The sequence below is a fragment of the Onychomys torridus genome, chromosome 19, assembly GCF_903995425.1.
Source record: "Onychomys torridus chromosome 19, mOncTor1.1, whole genome shotgun sequence".
Classification (NCBI taxonomy): domain Eukaryota; kingdom Metazoa; phylum Chordata; class Mammalia; order Rodentia; family Cricetidae; genus Onychomys; species Onychomys torridus.
The window spans coordinates 31189589-31202297 of record NC_050461.1 but is presented as its reverse complement, the minus strand read 5'-3'; the positions used below and the strand labels follow the sequence as shown (position 1 = coordinate 31202297).

The following is a 12709-nucleotide window of genomic DNA, read 5'->3' as shown; positions in this document are numbered from 1 at the left end:
AATAAAGAGATTAAGGGCTGGAGGGATAGCTCAGCCGTTAAAGGCTAGGCTCACAACCAAAAAATATAAATAAGGAGATTAAAAATTACTAGGGGTAATTTCTTATTATGGGGGTTGTATCACTAATGGAGGTTTTATTTGATGAACACGTGCTTTGTAGATGTGTAGAAATAGCACAGTGAATCTCGAATAGACATAACAAATATATATCAATAAAATCATTTACATGTCTACCAGAATAAAGACAACAAATAAACAGGCACTAATCTCAGACAACTATGAAATGAAATCACATAGACTTCTTAGAAAAGGGACCAGAGGGAGCTGACTTAGGACTAAATAATGATGAAATTCATCTTCATTGTACTGTCTATTAGAAGGCAATAAAGAAATGCTCTCTGACCAGGGAGAGAGCCAGTAGACAGGAGCACTTACTCTGACAGCATGAGGACCTGAGTTCAAATCTCCAGAACCCATGTAAAAGGCTTACAAGGACATGGACATGCATGTCTTTAACACCAGTGCTGGGAAGAGATGACAAGTGAATCCTAAGAACAGGCTCCCCAGCAAGATCAACCCAAATGATGAGCTTCCAGTTCAGAGAGATTCAAGACAATCCTGAGAGTGACAGAGGATAACACTGGATATGCTTTTCTGACCTCTGTGTGTGTTCAACTGCATACCCCCATGCCTGCCCCTCCCACACACAGATACAACATACACACACACACACACACACACACACAACACACGCACACATAGACCATACAACGCATACAGATACAACACACACAGATACAATACACACACATAGACACAACATACACACAAACCCACACACAGACACAATGCACACACACACAGACACAACACACACACACACACATATACAACACACACAGATACAATATACATGCATAGACACAACACACACACATACACACAAACACACACACACACTTTGAAAAATAGATATTCTTTCAAAATTCTGAGAGACTTGGTATAATAGAAATACCATAAATATTTCACAACTAATTAAAGAATAAATGTAATTGTAATATTTTACATATTTTATTAGAACAGAGAATAGATAGCCATGGATCTATAGAAGCAGGTTGATATAATTTTATGAGGACTGCTAAGGAAATGCTTAGAAAAGAGAGGTTGTTCTGTGACCAGATGAGGAGCATTGGCTTTTCCTATAGGACCACCCTTGGCTCTGTGAATATTCACAAACAGTAGACATGTGACTGGAACCCTATACACCTTCCCAAGACAGAATCACAATGTCATAACCAAATCCTACATTAGAAGGATACTTCATATCATTCTAAATGGGATTTTGTGTCTAATATTTTGTGTTTGCTGTGATGGTATGGTGGTTGGCAAGAAAAAAGAATGTGGGAAGAAGTCTTGATTTGCAAATGTCCTTGCCCCCCTTGAATGAACCACAAACAACCTGTACTTACAAGTTTAAGAAAATCCATGTCTATGACTTTTCACACTCATATGTCAGAAAGTTAGTATGCAGTTTATTGGTAACAATGTCTAGCAGCCACCTGGATGCATCGGGATCCATACTGAGCTATAGTCATTTACTGTGAGCATGCATGTTCTCGAAATACTCCTGGATTTAAAAGAAGGATATTAAAATATTTCTAAATTTGGAGGAAAAAACATGTTTGCTCAGCCAAAATCCATTGACTAATCATTACATTCCGTACACAGTGGAAGATCCCTGATGGAGGCATGCAAATGAACAAGGAGAGGGAACTAAATATGTGTGGTTCATTACAAGGCAGAGTGTAACTTGATAAACAGGATAAGCAACCTAGGTCCTCAAACCTGGGCTACTATACAAGAATGCTCTCAGGATCAATTTTATCTTAAATTTTCATGCATAGAACACTTGCCAAGGTGTTGTTAAATATATAGGCCACAGAAGGTGCATGCAATTCACATATATGATCACATTGTTCTTCCTGATAGCAGACTACTGCCCGTGGTGAATAACTTACATTTTGTTATCTCAGCTAATCTGAGGGTGAATAAATGGATTTGAATGTGGTAGTCTGGTTGGGGAGAGACTTAAAGATTCCGAAAGATCTAACAGTATAAAACGTCATAATCATAGTTTTGTTTCATGTATGGACAGAACTTGTGTTAATAACCAAAACAGTTTATCTGATTGATACCTTTCCTTCCTTTCTTCCTTCCTTCCTTCCTTCCTTCCTTCCTTCCTTCCTTCCTTCCTTCCTTCCTTTCTTTCTTTTGCCTTAGAGAAAAACATCTTGTACAACAAAGGTACTTTTGAACTAAGAAGTATGGATGAGAATATTGGTAGATTAGACATTTGCCTTACTATAAACTAATTACTCCTTCCAATGTTTACATTATCTGTGAATCTCACATATACTTTTATACAATTATTATTTTTATACAATTATTATATTTATACAATTATTTTGTCATGAAATAATATAGGTAAATACATTGTACTTCAAAGAGCTCTAAGCAAATTGACAACTGTGGCCAGGACTCTGTCCTTGGTGAGTAGATAACATTTAGGAGTAACCTCATGTCCTTTGACTCTAAGGAAGTGAACACTCATTTTGAGGTTGTTTATATGAGAGTGGATGTTATTACCTATGATGTTAGTTTTCTTTATCATTGCCAACAATTGAACTAACATCATTGATGCTATGTTTCAATAACGGAAATTGTACTTCGTGACACACAATTCTGAACAACACAGTGTACCAGTGTTTTCATCTGACACCTATATTTTTCTTTCACATTTACATTATATTTTTTAAAAACACAGAAGAAAGAAGATATGTTATATCTAGGGACTGCACTAATTGGAATGGGGAAATGCCATAGTTTAAAATGTATGTAATGTAATATATATGACTAACAATAAACAGAGAAAGAGATATGCATAAACATGTGCTTGTGCACACAGCACACACACACACACACACACACACACACACACACACACACACAATTTTCTCAAGAATACTACAAGGAAAGGTTTACTAATCCGTCAAATAGGGGGAAACTCAGAACAAAACTAAACAGAACAAAAATACAGTGATAAAAGGCAAAGTGTGCCAGCATCCCCCCCATTCCAAGGAATCTGTCCTGTTAGAACTTTTACAATTTAATTTCAATGTTGTGCTAATCAGGGAACAATTATAACTGGATTTACTTGATTGGGTCTCAGATGAAGCATAATGCTTCACTTTACAGAAGAAGATCTGGGCACTCAGTTTTCCTGGTGATGTTCTGCTGTGACTCTCCTTTCAATCCCTTGCTAAACCGAGAATCTACTCAGGAAACAAGTTGGTAGCTGAGGAATTCTCCCTCAAGATTCTGCCAGTGACAATCAGTCTGATGGCTTTTCGAAACCAAGGATAAAAGAAAGCATAAATCAAAGGGTTCATGGCTGAGTTGTAGTAGGCGATCCAAACTAGTATTTCATACACATATGTGGGTGTGATGAAGCCCAGGAAGGCATCAATGATGGAGTCAATGAAGTATGGCAGCCAGGAAAGGAGGAAGGCTGCCACAGCGATTCCCAGGGTTTTGGCTGCTTTCCTCTCCCTCTTGGCCACCCTGTCCTTGTAGCTGTCTGAAGCCTTGGCTGTCTGGTCACTCATTCTCTCAATCCTCTGAGCCTGTTGCTTAGCAATGAAGAAAATCTTAGTGTAGACAGTTATCATGACAAGTGTGGGGATGAAAAATAGCAGAAAATTGATGAAGACCCAGCTTTGATTCACTGCGATTTGACAGCCTCCCACACAGGTGAGGGCAGTCACTAGATCTTCCAGCCCGGCTTCATTGGCCCCTGTGTAAAGGAGGGAAAAGCTATAGATGATGGACAGGAGCCAGGAGAAGGTGATGCACTTGCCAGAGACAGATGCAGTGAACCTGGTGGGGTAAGTCAGGGGGTCACTGACAGCAATATATCTATCAACAGAGATGAAGCACAAGTGAAAGATAGAAGAATAACAGAATGACCCTTCAAAACAAGAATGAAATTTACAATAACTGTCCCCAAAGTACCAGCAGCTCTCCACAGACCTCACTGTGCTGAAGGGCATAACGGTCAGTCCCACCAAGAAATCAGCACAGGCCAGGGATGCCACCAGAAAGTTGGCAGGAGAATGCAGCTGCCTGAAATGAAGAATGGACATCATCACCAGGAGGTTTCCACACATAGCCAGCACAGTCCCAAAGCCAAAGACTGCATAGAGGATGAGGCGAAGGCCTGGGGAGTAAGGGTTCCTAATGCACGATCCGTTCAGGTTCTCATAGCACAGCTGGACAGATGTATGAGGGAGCAGATCTTCACTCATGATCCTGGCTAGATCACTGAGAAAACTGTCATCCAATGTGTTCATGTATACTCTTCCAGTTTTTAAAAAATCCTTGGAAAAAGATATAAAATATGTCAATAATTCCCACTACCTTATTCCCTTCATTGTACCTGTAAATCTTTATAGCCATGTTTAAGGATATATTTATACCTTCATTTCATACAACTAATTCCTTAATTATAGAAAAGGTGTCAGTTTCTATCATCATTATTTTCTTCCTAACATTTGAGTTGTCAATTTTCATTATTACCTACAATGCTATTTCAATTTTCAAATGTGCTTCTGAATTACCTACTTCCTCATATTGGAGAAATAAGTGTGGCTTCTGTAGTGCTCTGTTGTGTGAAGCTTGCTTGTGCTCATCTTTTATTGGCATTATTTACCTAAGTTCACAGACCCAAGAATGCCCAGAGCATGCCTTCCCTGCAGGAAAGTAGCTTAATGACTTTCAATGCCTAAAGCCCTGAAGACCGATTCCCCACAGTGCAAAGAGGAAAGTAAGAGACTTTTCAGCATGTTTATGCCACAACTAAATTCACACCGATCCAATTTGTGATGACATCAGATCTTTTCTGGAGATGGAGATGGGAACAATAGCTTTCCTCACCAGACCATTGTTCAGATTTGTAAGCCATGCTAATTCTCTTATTAATTATTTGAAATTGCCATTGTGTTTTTACGAGAACTTTTTTATTGACACGGCTCACACTGACTGCTTTTAAAATGTTTTCAGATGATCTTTGGCTTTCCAGCTTAGCTTTTTTTTTTTTTTCCATTAAAGACACAAGATGCTAAATTAATTAGTACTAATAATTACATATTTTAAGACTTGGACTTAGAATAATGAGAAAGAATGTAAATAGAAAAGAAAAATAGTCACTCTTGTTTTATTCATTTTGTAAATGGGAAATATTGAAAACAATATATATTTATTTTCATCTTATGCATGTGAGCATTGTGCTTGAATGTCTATATGTGCACCATGTGTGTTCCTGGTGCCTGTAGAGACCAGAAGAGGTCATCAGATTGCCTGGAACTAGAGTGACAGATGTTTTTGAGCCACTGTGGAGGTACTTGGCACTGAATGGGGGTCCTCTGCAAGAGCAGCAAATGCTCTTAACTCCTAAGCCATTTCTCTAGCTCTGGAAGATATACTGAAAATAAATTAGATAGACGGTAGAAATTTTAACATGGCTCTTCTTTTAAGGTTTACATACAATAACTTTATTTATATGCAATATGCACCTAAATGTTTATAACTGAGTGAAAAGTCTGAGGAAGCTACAAACATAACTTTAATAGTGGTTTTCTTAACTGGTGGCCATGGTTACATTAGAAACGTCATATTGTTGTGACCCTTATTTCACAGTGATCTGCACATGATAGCTGTGTGATGAGCTGTCACAGAGGCTCAATTCCATTTATTATATATGAGCATTCTCTGGACAATGATGAGTCTTCTCCTCCACTTTAAAAAATAATTTTCCATTAATTCTTTGATAATCTTACATCATGTATTTGTCTTATGAACATATTCACCCTCTCCCAGATTCATCACCCCATTTTTTCCCCAACCTTGTGTCTCCTTTTTTTTTTTTTAACCAATCTATCCAGCCCAATTAGTACTGAATACGGTTCAATTTTATCTCAGACAAATTTCTTTGTGCTCATAAAATTCTTGAGTCTTTCCTTTTTAATCTATTACCTATTTGTCTATCTATCTATCTATCTATCTATCTATCTATCTATCTATCTATCTATCTATCTATATCTCACTGCTCTAATTTATAATCACCCATTTCATTCTCATTTCCTGTCTTCTTTTTTTCTAGTTAGGCTCTTGAGATGTGTTGTTCAGGCTGATCCCTGAGTCCCAGGCTCTCAGGCTAGTCTTCTTGCCTCATTTTCTCCAGTGCTGGGACTGGAAGTATATGTCACCATACCCAGCTTTCATCACACGCATGCTCACTTGATTTCAGGACAGGTTACTTGTCATGTTGACATCTTTTGGTTTTGGTTATTTGTTTTTTTGAGATAGGGTTTCTCTGCATAGCCTTGGCTGTCCCAGAACTTGCTCTATAGACCTGGCTAGCCTGGAATTTACAAAGATCCGCCTGCCTCTGCTTCCTGAGTGCTGGGATTAAAGGTGTGTGCCACCACTGCAAGGCTAAATTGAGACTTCCTATGTGTGGTTTCCCAGGAGGGCTTTCCAGCAAAATTGTCACCAGTAACATCTTCTTGGCACTTTCCTTTTCCTCTTTCCTGTTCCAGTGGCTTTTAACATTTCTGTTTCTCCCAGGCTACTGTCTTTGGGTCTGCAGTCCATCACTCAGCTCAGCCTGTTCTTTAGATTTTGTTTGTGTTAAACAACACCCTTGCCAGGTATGTCCTCTGCACCATGCAGGACAGATGCTGCTTGTAGGGGAGCAGAGCCTTGTGGTCCTTTTGTTGGAGGTTTCTCTTTTCATGCATCTTGATCTTCTTCCCTATTTGCATTTTTTCAGACCCACTGCACCATTTATAGTAGATTTCAGCTGCCAGGAATTTTTTTTTTTTTTCTGTGAACATTCATGAGCTTCTCAACTTTCTATTTTTCTGGTAAGCTAACAATATCTGTAGTGTTCATGGTGTAATTCAATATATTCAATTAGCAGCGTGATGGCAGCTGCTGGGCACAGCCTTCAGAATGCAATGAAGCACTCAGTGATCCAGGAACCAACCTGGTGGTTGCTCAAACAGGGAAGGCTTTTAGTTTCCACCAGCAAAAGTGAGCACGACATGATTGCCTTTCTGTGCTTTGCCAAATCTGTTGCCTTCCAGTTCATCCATTTTCCTGCAAATAGTAGGATTTCGTTCTTAATGGTTGAGCAATACACCACTGCGGATATACACCATGTTTAAAAACTATGCATTTCTTAATGGACACCTTGGTTAATTCACTATTACAGTTATTGAGAATAGAGGTGTAAAGAACATGGGAATCCAGGTGTGTGTTTTGTATGTTGACTTCATTTTCTCAGGCACACTTCTAGGCTCTGTAGTACCCGATCACCCATTAGTTCCACTCTTCAGTTCTTTTGTTGTTTAGCTTTTTTTGAATCACATATATTTGTTTGTTTGTTTGTTTTGGTGGGAGTTTGGCTTGTACATTTGCTGTCTTGTGTACGGCAGCTCTCAGGAGTCAGTTCTCTCCTTATACTGAGTAGATCCCAGGCATCACACTCAGGCTGCCAAGTGCTTTCAGTCGAGGAGTACCTCACCGGCCCCATTCATTAGTTTTTAGTTTTTATTTTATTTTTTATTTTTTTTTGTTTTGTTTTGTTTTGTTTTTTCAAGACAGGGTTTCTCTGTGTAGCTTTGCACCTTTCCTGGAACTCACTTTATAGCCAGGCTGGCCTTGAACTCACAGAGATCCCCCTGGCTCTGCCTCCCGAGTGCTGGGATTACAGGTGTGTGCCACCACCGCCCGGCTGTCATTAGTTTTTAAAGAGATTTTTCACTGATTCCCACAGCCATTTTAGTTTATTTTCTCATCAATTGTTTGGAAGGATTCCCCTATTCCACAGTTTTTCCAGTATTAGTTATTTTATTTTATTGTTTTTCTTTCTTTTTTTTTTGTACTAATCATTTTCACCGGGAAACAGTTTTCTCATTTAGTGGTGGTTTGAACTACCCTGATGGTTCAGAATGTGGAACTTTCAGAGACCATTCTGAAGGCTCAGAAAAGATGGCCTAACCGAGAGATCAGTGAGACAAAAGAGACATCAAAGTCAAGATCACGATGTCTCATTAGCTACACGAAGGGGAAAATTCCATCAAAAAACAAAACTAAAACTTGTGGAATGCAAAGTGAAATTTCTAACTTGGGCCACATATGATTAACTTCAACCCTGATGCAGACAACATGGATGGACGTTCAGTGGACACAGAACAGTGTTCAAAGCATCAGAGAAGAAGCCAGACAGCTGAGATGGTACAGAAATTAAATAGGGAAGGGACACACGAAGGTGAGTGGGGTACTCACCAAAGATTCTTCTAGCAGCATCTGCTCCTACTGGGACCCATGGAAACTAAGCAGAAAATGATGTTTTAACTGTCTGCCTTCGAGTAGCAATTGAGAGAAGTTTACTAAATTGCATTAAAGAACCAGTCAAAAGTACTGCAACTATACTTAGCTTGGCTTAAGGAAACAAATCTCCTCTGGAAGGAACCACCATTCAGAATCTCTGGAGTTTTCACTGAAATGGTAATGGGTGTAGGGCTGTATTAAAAATTATTAGGAAAGTTACTCACATCCTTGAGGAAATTATAATTAATTCCTTTGGATGCTGAAATACCAAAAGAAAATGTTGGTTTAATTTCTTGATCAAAATATTACTATTATAAGATATAAACACAGGTTTTAGGAGTCACAGAAATGAAAAGTAAGGAAAGGAATAAAAGTTTAAAATTATGACCTGTACAGATTACACTTCATTCCTGAGATTGATATTAAAAGATACGCCATCTAAAATTCATACAATTAAAACTAAATAATGCTCCTAAAATCCTAAACTATATTATTATCTCCAATAATAAAATGGACAGTTTGCAATTAAATAGAAGTGAAAAACACTATCATTATATTTAGCATGTGTAGGAATGTTCACACGTGTGTACTTGCATGTGATAACCTGTAGGTGACATTGGAGTCTTCTCAAGTTGCTCTCCTCTTCTTCTTTGAGGCAAGGTCTCTCAGTTGTACCCATACTTGCCAACACTACTATTCTAAATGGCCAACTTGTTCTGGGAATCAACTGTGTCTTCCTTCTGAGCACTGGAACTACAGGTGGGCGTCTATGTCTACCAGGCATTTATTATGGTCCTGAGGATCCAGACTCCCATCCATGTGCACTGCCAGCACTTTGTTTACTGGGCTACTCCCAGCCATGAATATTTTTTTCCTCACTTGATTAATACGGTATCTTTCCAATGATTTCATTAAACCAAATGAACGACACAGAGAAGAAACTTCTATTTGTTATAATAACCCCTTGTCTCTACTCTCAAATCAGAAATATTAAAGCTGGGGCAGGAGAAAACTGGGTGTTCCATGACTCAGCATCATATTTCGTTACCATGGACCAACACCTGAAGAAAGAAAGAACTTTTATGCAAGAATTTTGATCACTTTCAATGTGAGGGTCATTAGTAAATTTTCTCACAAGGGGAAAGGTGAGCCTTAATAAAATGAACAAAGCTTCAAATTCTGGGGGAAGTTCTGTTGTGGCAGGTCTTATGTTCACCTACATTATACAGAAAGGTAAGCTGTCACTAGCAAATGAGAAGGGGAAAATTTGGCTGTGGAACAAACAACACACTCACTGGCAAGTTATCACTTGCCTCACCTTACACCATGGGGATTCAGTCCTAGGGACACACTGCATTTGGCATCATTAGGCTGCTTTCCTGAGAGTTAAAAGTGCATAGGTTAGTTAAATAAGAAAGAGAATGATAACAAAAGGTGAGATTTAAATGTGTGCACAGAGTAGGTTGGTGCTTTGAGATGTGAGGAAGTAGATTAAGCTGAGAAAATATTTAAAATAAACCTAAACAGCATTCATGTAATACAGAAGGTTGACTGTGAATCAGAAAGCAATTAATGTTAGAGAAAGAAAATGTGAATTGATATCTAAGCCTAGTGTAAAGATGTGCAGGTAAAGAAAAAGATGGACAAAATTCATTAATAATTATACATTCTGTATTTTTTCCGAGGACTTTTGGAATAGCATACATGGCTACAGATGATGACAGTTTTGTCTGGGATGAAGAAATAATCATGAGTAAAGACATGGTCCCTCCCACATCTGTCCAGCTGTGCTATGAGAACCTGAACAGATCCTGCATCAGGAACACTTACTCCCCAGTTCCTCGCCTCAACCTCTATGCAGTTTTCAGCTTTGGGGCTGTGCTGGCTGTGTGTGGAAACCTCCTGGTGATGATGTCCATTCTTCATTTCAGACAGCTGCACTCTCCTACCAACTTTCTGGTGGCATCCCTGGCCTGTGCTGACTTCTTGGTGGGACTGACCGTGATGCCCTTCAGCACAGTGAGGTCTGTGGAGAGCTGCTGGTACTTTGGGGACAGTTATTGTAAATTTCATTCTTGTTTTGAAGGGTCATTCTGTTATTCTTCTATCTTTCACTTGTGCTTCATCTCTGTTGATAGATATATTGCTGTCAGTGATCCCCTGACTTACCCCACCAGGTTCACTGCATCTGTCTCTGGCAAGTGCATCACCTTCTCCTGGCTCCTGTCCATCATCTATAGCTTTTCCCTCCTTTACACAGGGGCCAATGAAGCTGGACTGGAAGATCTAGTGACTGCCCTCACCTGTGTGGGAGGCTGTCAAATCGCAGTGAATCAAAGCTGGGTCTTTATCAATTTTTCTGCTATTTTTCATCCCCACACTTGTCATGATAACTGTCTACACTAAGATTTTCTTCATTGCTAAGCAACAGGCTCAGAGGATTGAGAGAATGAGTGACCAGACAGCCAAGGCTTCAGACAGCTACAAGGACAGGGTGGCCAAGAGGGAGAGGAAAGCAGCCAAAACCCTGGGAATCGCTGTGGCAGCCTTCCTCCTTTCCTGGCTGCCATACTTCATTGACTCCATCATTGATGCCTTCCTGGGCTTCATCACACCCACATATGTGCATGAAATACTAGTTTGGATCGTCTACTACAACTCAGCCATGAACCCCTTGATTTATGCTTTCTTTTATCCTTGGTTTCGAAAAGCCATCAGACTGATTGTCACTGGCAGAATCTTGAGGGAGAATTTCTCAGTCTCCAGTGTATTTCTTGAGTAGATTCTTGGTTTAGTTGGGGATTGAAAAAAGAATCACAGCAGAACATTATCAGAGAACTGAGTGCCACATCTGATCTTGTAGCGTCATGGATTATGCTTCAGCTCTGAATAAAACAGTTAAATCCAGCTTCTGCTTTCTTCAAGAAATGTAAAATTGCTGGGCAGTAGTGGCGCACGCCTTTAATCCCAGCACTCGGAAGGCAGAGCCAGGCGGATCTCTGTGAGTTCGAGGCCAGCCTGGGCTACCAAGTGAGTTCCAGGAAAGGCGCAAAGCTACACAGAGAAACCCTGTCTCAAAAAACAAAACAAAACAAACAAACAAACAAAAACACAAAAAAACAAAAAAAAAAAAAAAGAAAAAGAAATGTAAAATTAGTTTCTATCTGTAATAGAACTAGATGACCCTGGATCTAACCATTTTCCACTGTGTTTTGCACTGGTTAGTGTTGGTTGCTTTCCTGTTGCCCCTTTTCTGCCTTTCTAAAATTCTAATTGTTGTCTTTTGTTAAACTTCTTAAGCCTCAATTTTCAATACATAGCCATTAAATCCTTTAGTAGTGTTTTTCTAATAAAACAAAAAGACCCTTATGGGCTGTCTCTTCCTCAGAGGAGGGGTATGTGTGGTTCTCTCTTAACTGGGGCCCAGAAATACACTCTTAAAAATGTGATTTTTATGGTCAGGAAAAATAAACCAAGAAGTTGACATATTAACTTACATCTATCCGATTGTTTACAGAGGAAGGAAAAATGGTGTCACAAAGGTCACATCTGTTCAGTGACCTACTTTCTAGGGAACAGGCATGCAGAGAAGTGGTCACTGTCTAAAGGCTTTACAAGGTGTCATTTGTAGAAATGAAGGATTTAAAGATGCTTATTCTTTTTTACTAGGCGATTTATAAATTAGCTGATCCTTCACTTATTTTGTAAAGTATATATATATATATATATATATATATATATATATATATATATATATATATTCCTGTTTATGGCTGCAGTCTTCACAATAGACAAGTCTGGGATCAGCATGCTTACCTAACAATGGAAGAATGAATTAAGGAAATGTTGTATAGATATCAAGTGGGTATTGTTCAGTTTCAGAAAATAAAATTACTTGTGATTCCATCTCTTGGGAGATGGAGACAGGGGTATTAGACTTCAAGGTCATCTTCAGTTCCTAAGAGTGATTGAGGTCAAATTATGCAACATAAAGTTTTGGATCAAAAGCTATAACTCCTTAGAATTTGTAGTAGTAAAAGGATGTGCAGCTCTTGTGGAAGACCTGAGTTGAGTTTCTAGTACCTACATTAGGCAGTTCCCAACTGCCTATAACACAGATCAGGTGGATCTTGCTTCCTTTGGAACCTACAGTCAAATGAACAAACTCATGTACAGATACATAGGTAAAGACACCATGTGTAGCAGTGTATACCTGTCATTTACTCCTGGGGAACAATGACAGGTGGATCTAATG

General features: G+C 39.0%; 1 protein-coding gene and 1 pseudogene across 1 annotated transcript; one reads left to right on the top strand and one right to left on the bottom strand.

Annotated features, from left to right (window-relative positions):
- Positions 1–3332: 3332 nt before the first annotated feature.
- LOC118570554 (trace amine-associated receptor 7a) lies at positions 3333–4409 on the bottom strand. Its single transcript, XM_036169132.1, has one exon. The coding sequence runs from the start codon at positions 4407–4409 to the stop codon at positions 3333–3335; it is 1077 nt and encodes a 358-aa protein (XP_036025025.1).
- Positions 4410–10158: 5749 nt separating this feature from the next.
- LOC118570568 lies at positions 10159–11236 on the top strand (annotated as a pseudogene).
- Positions 11237–12709: the final 1473 nt, after the last annotated feature.

What these genes read in the sequence shown, in the direction of transcription:
- LOC118570554 (XM_036169132.1), bottom strand. Translation starts at nt 4,409, where the DNA reads ATGAACACATTGGATGACAGTTTTCTCAGTGATCTAGCCAGGATCATG.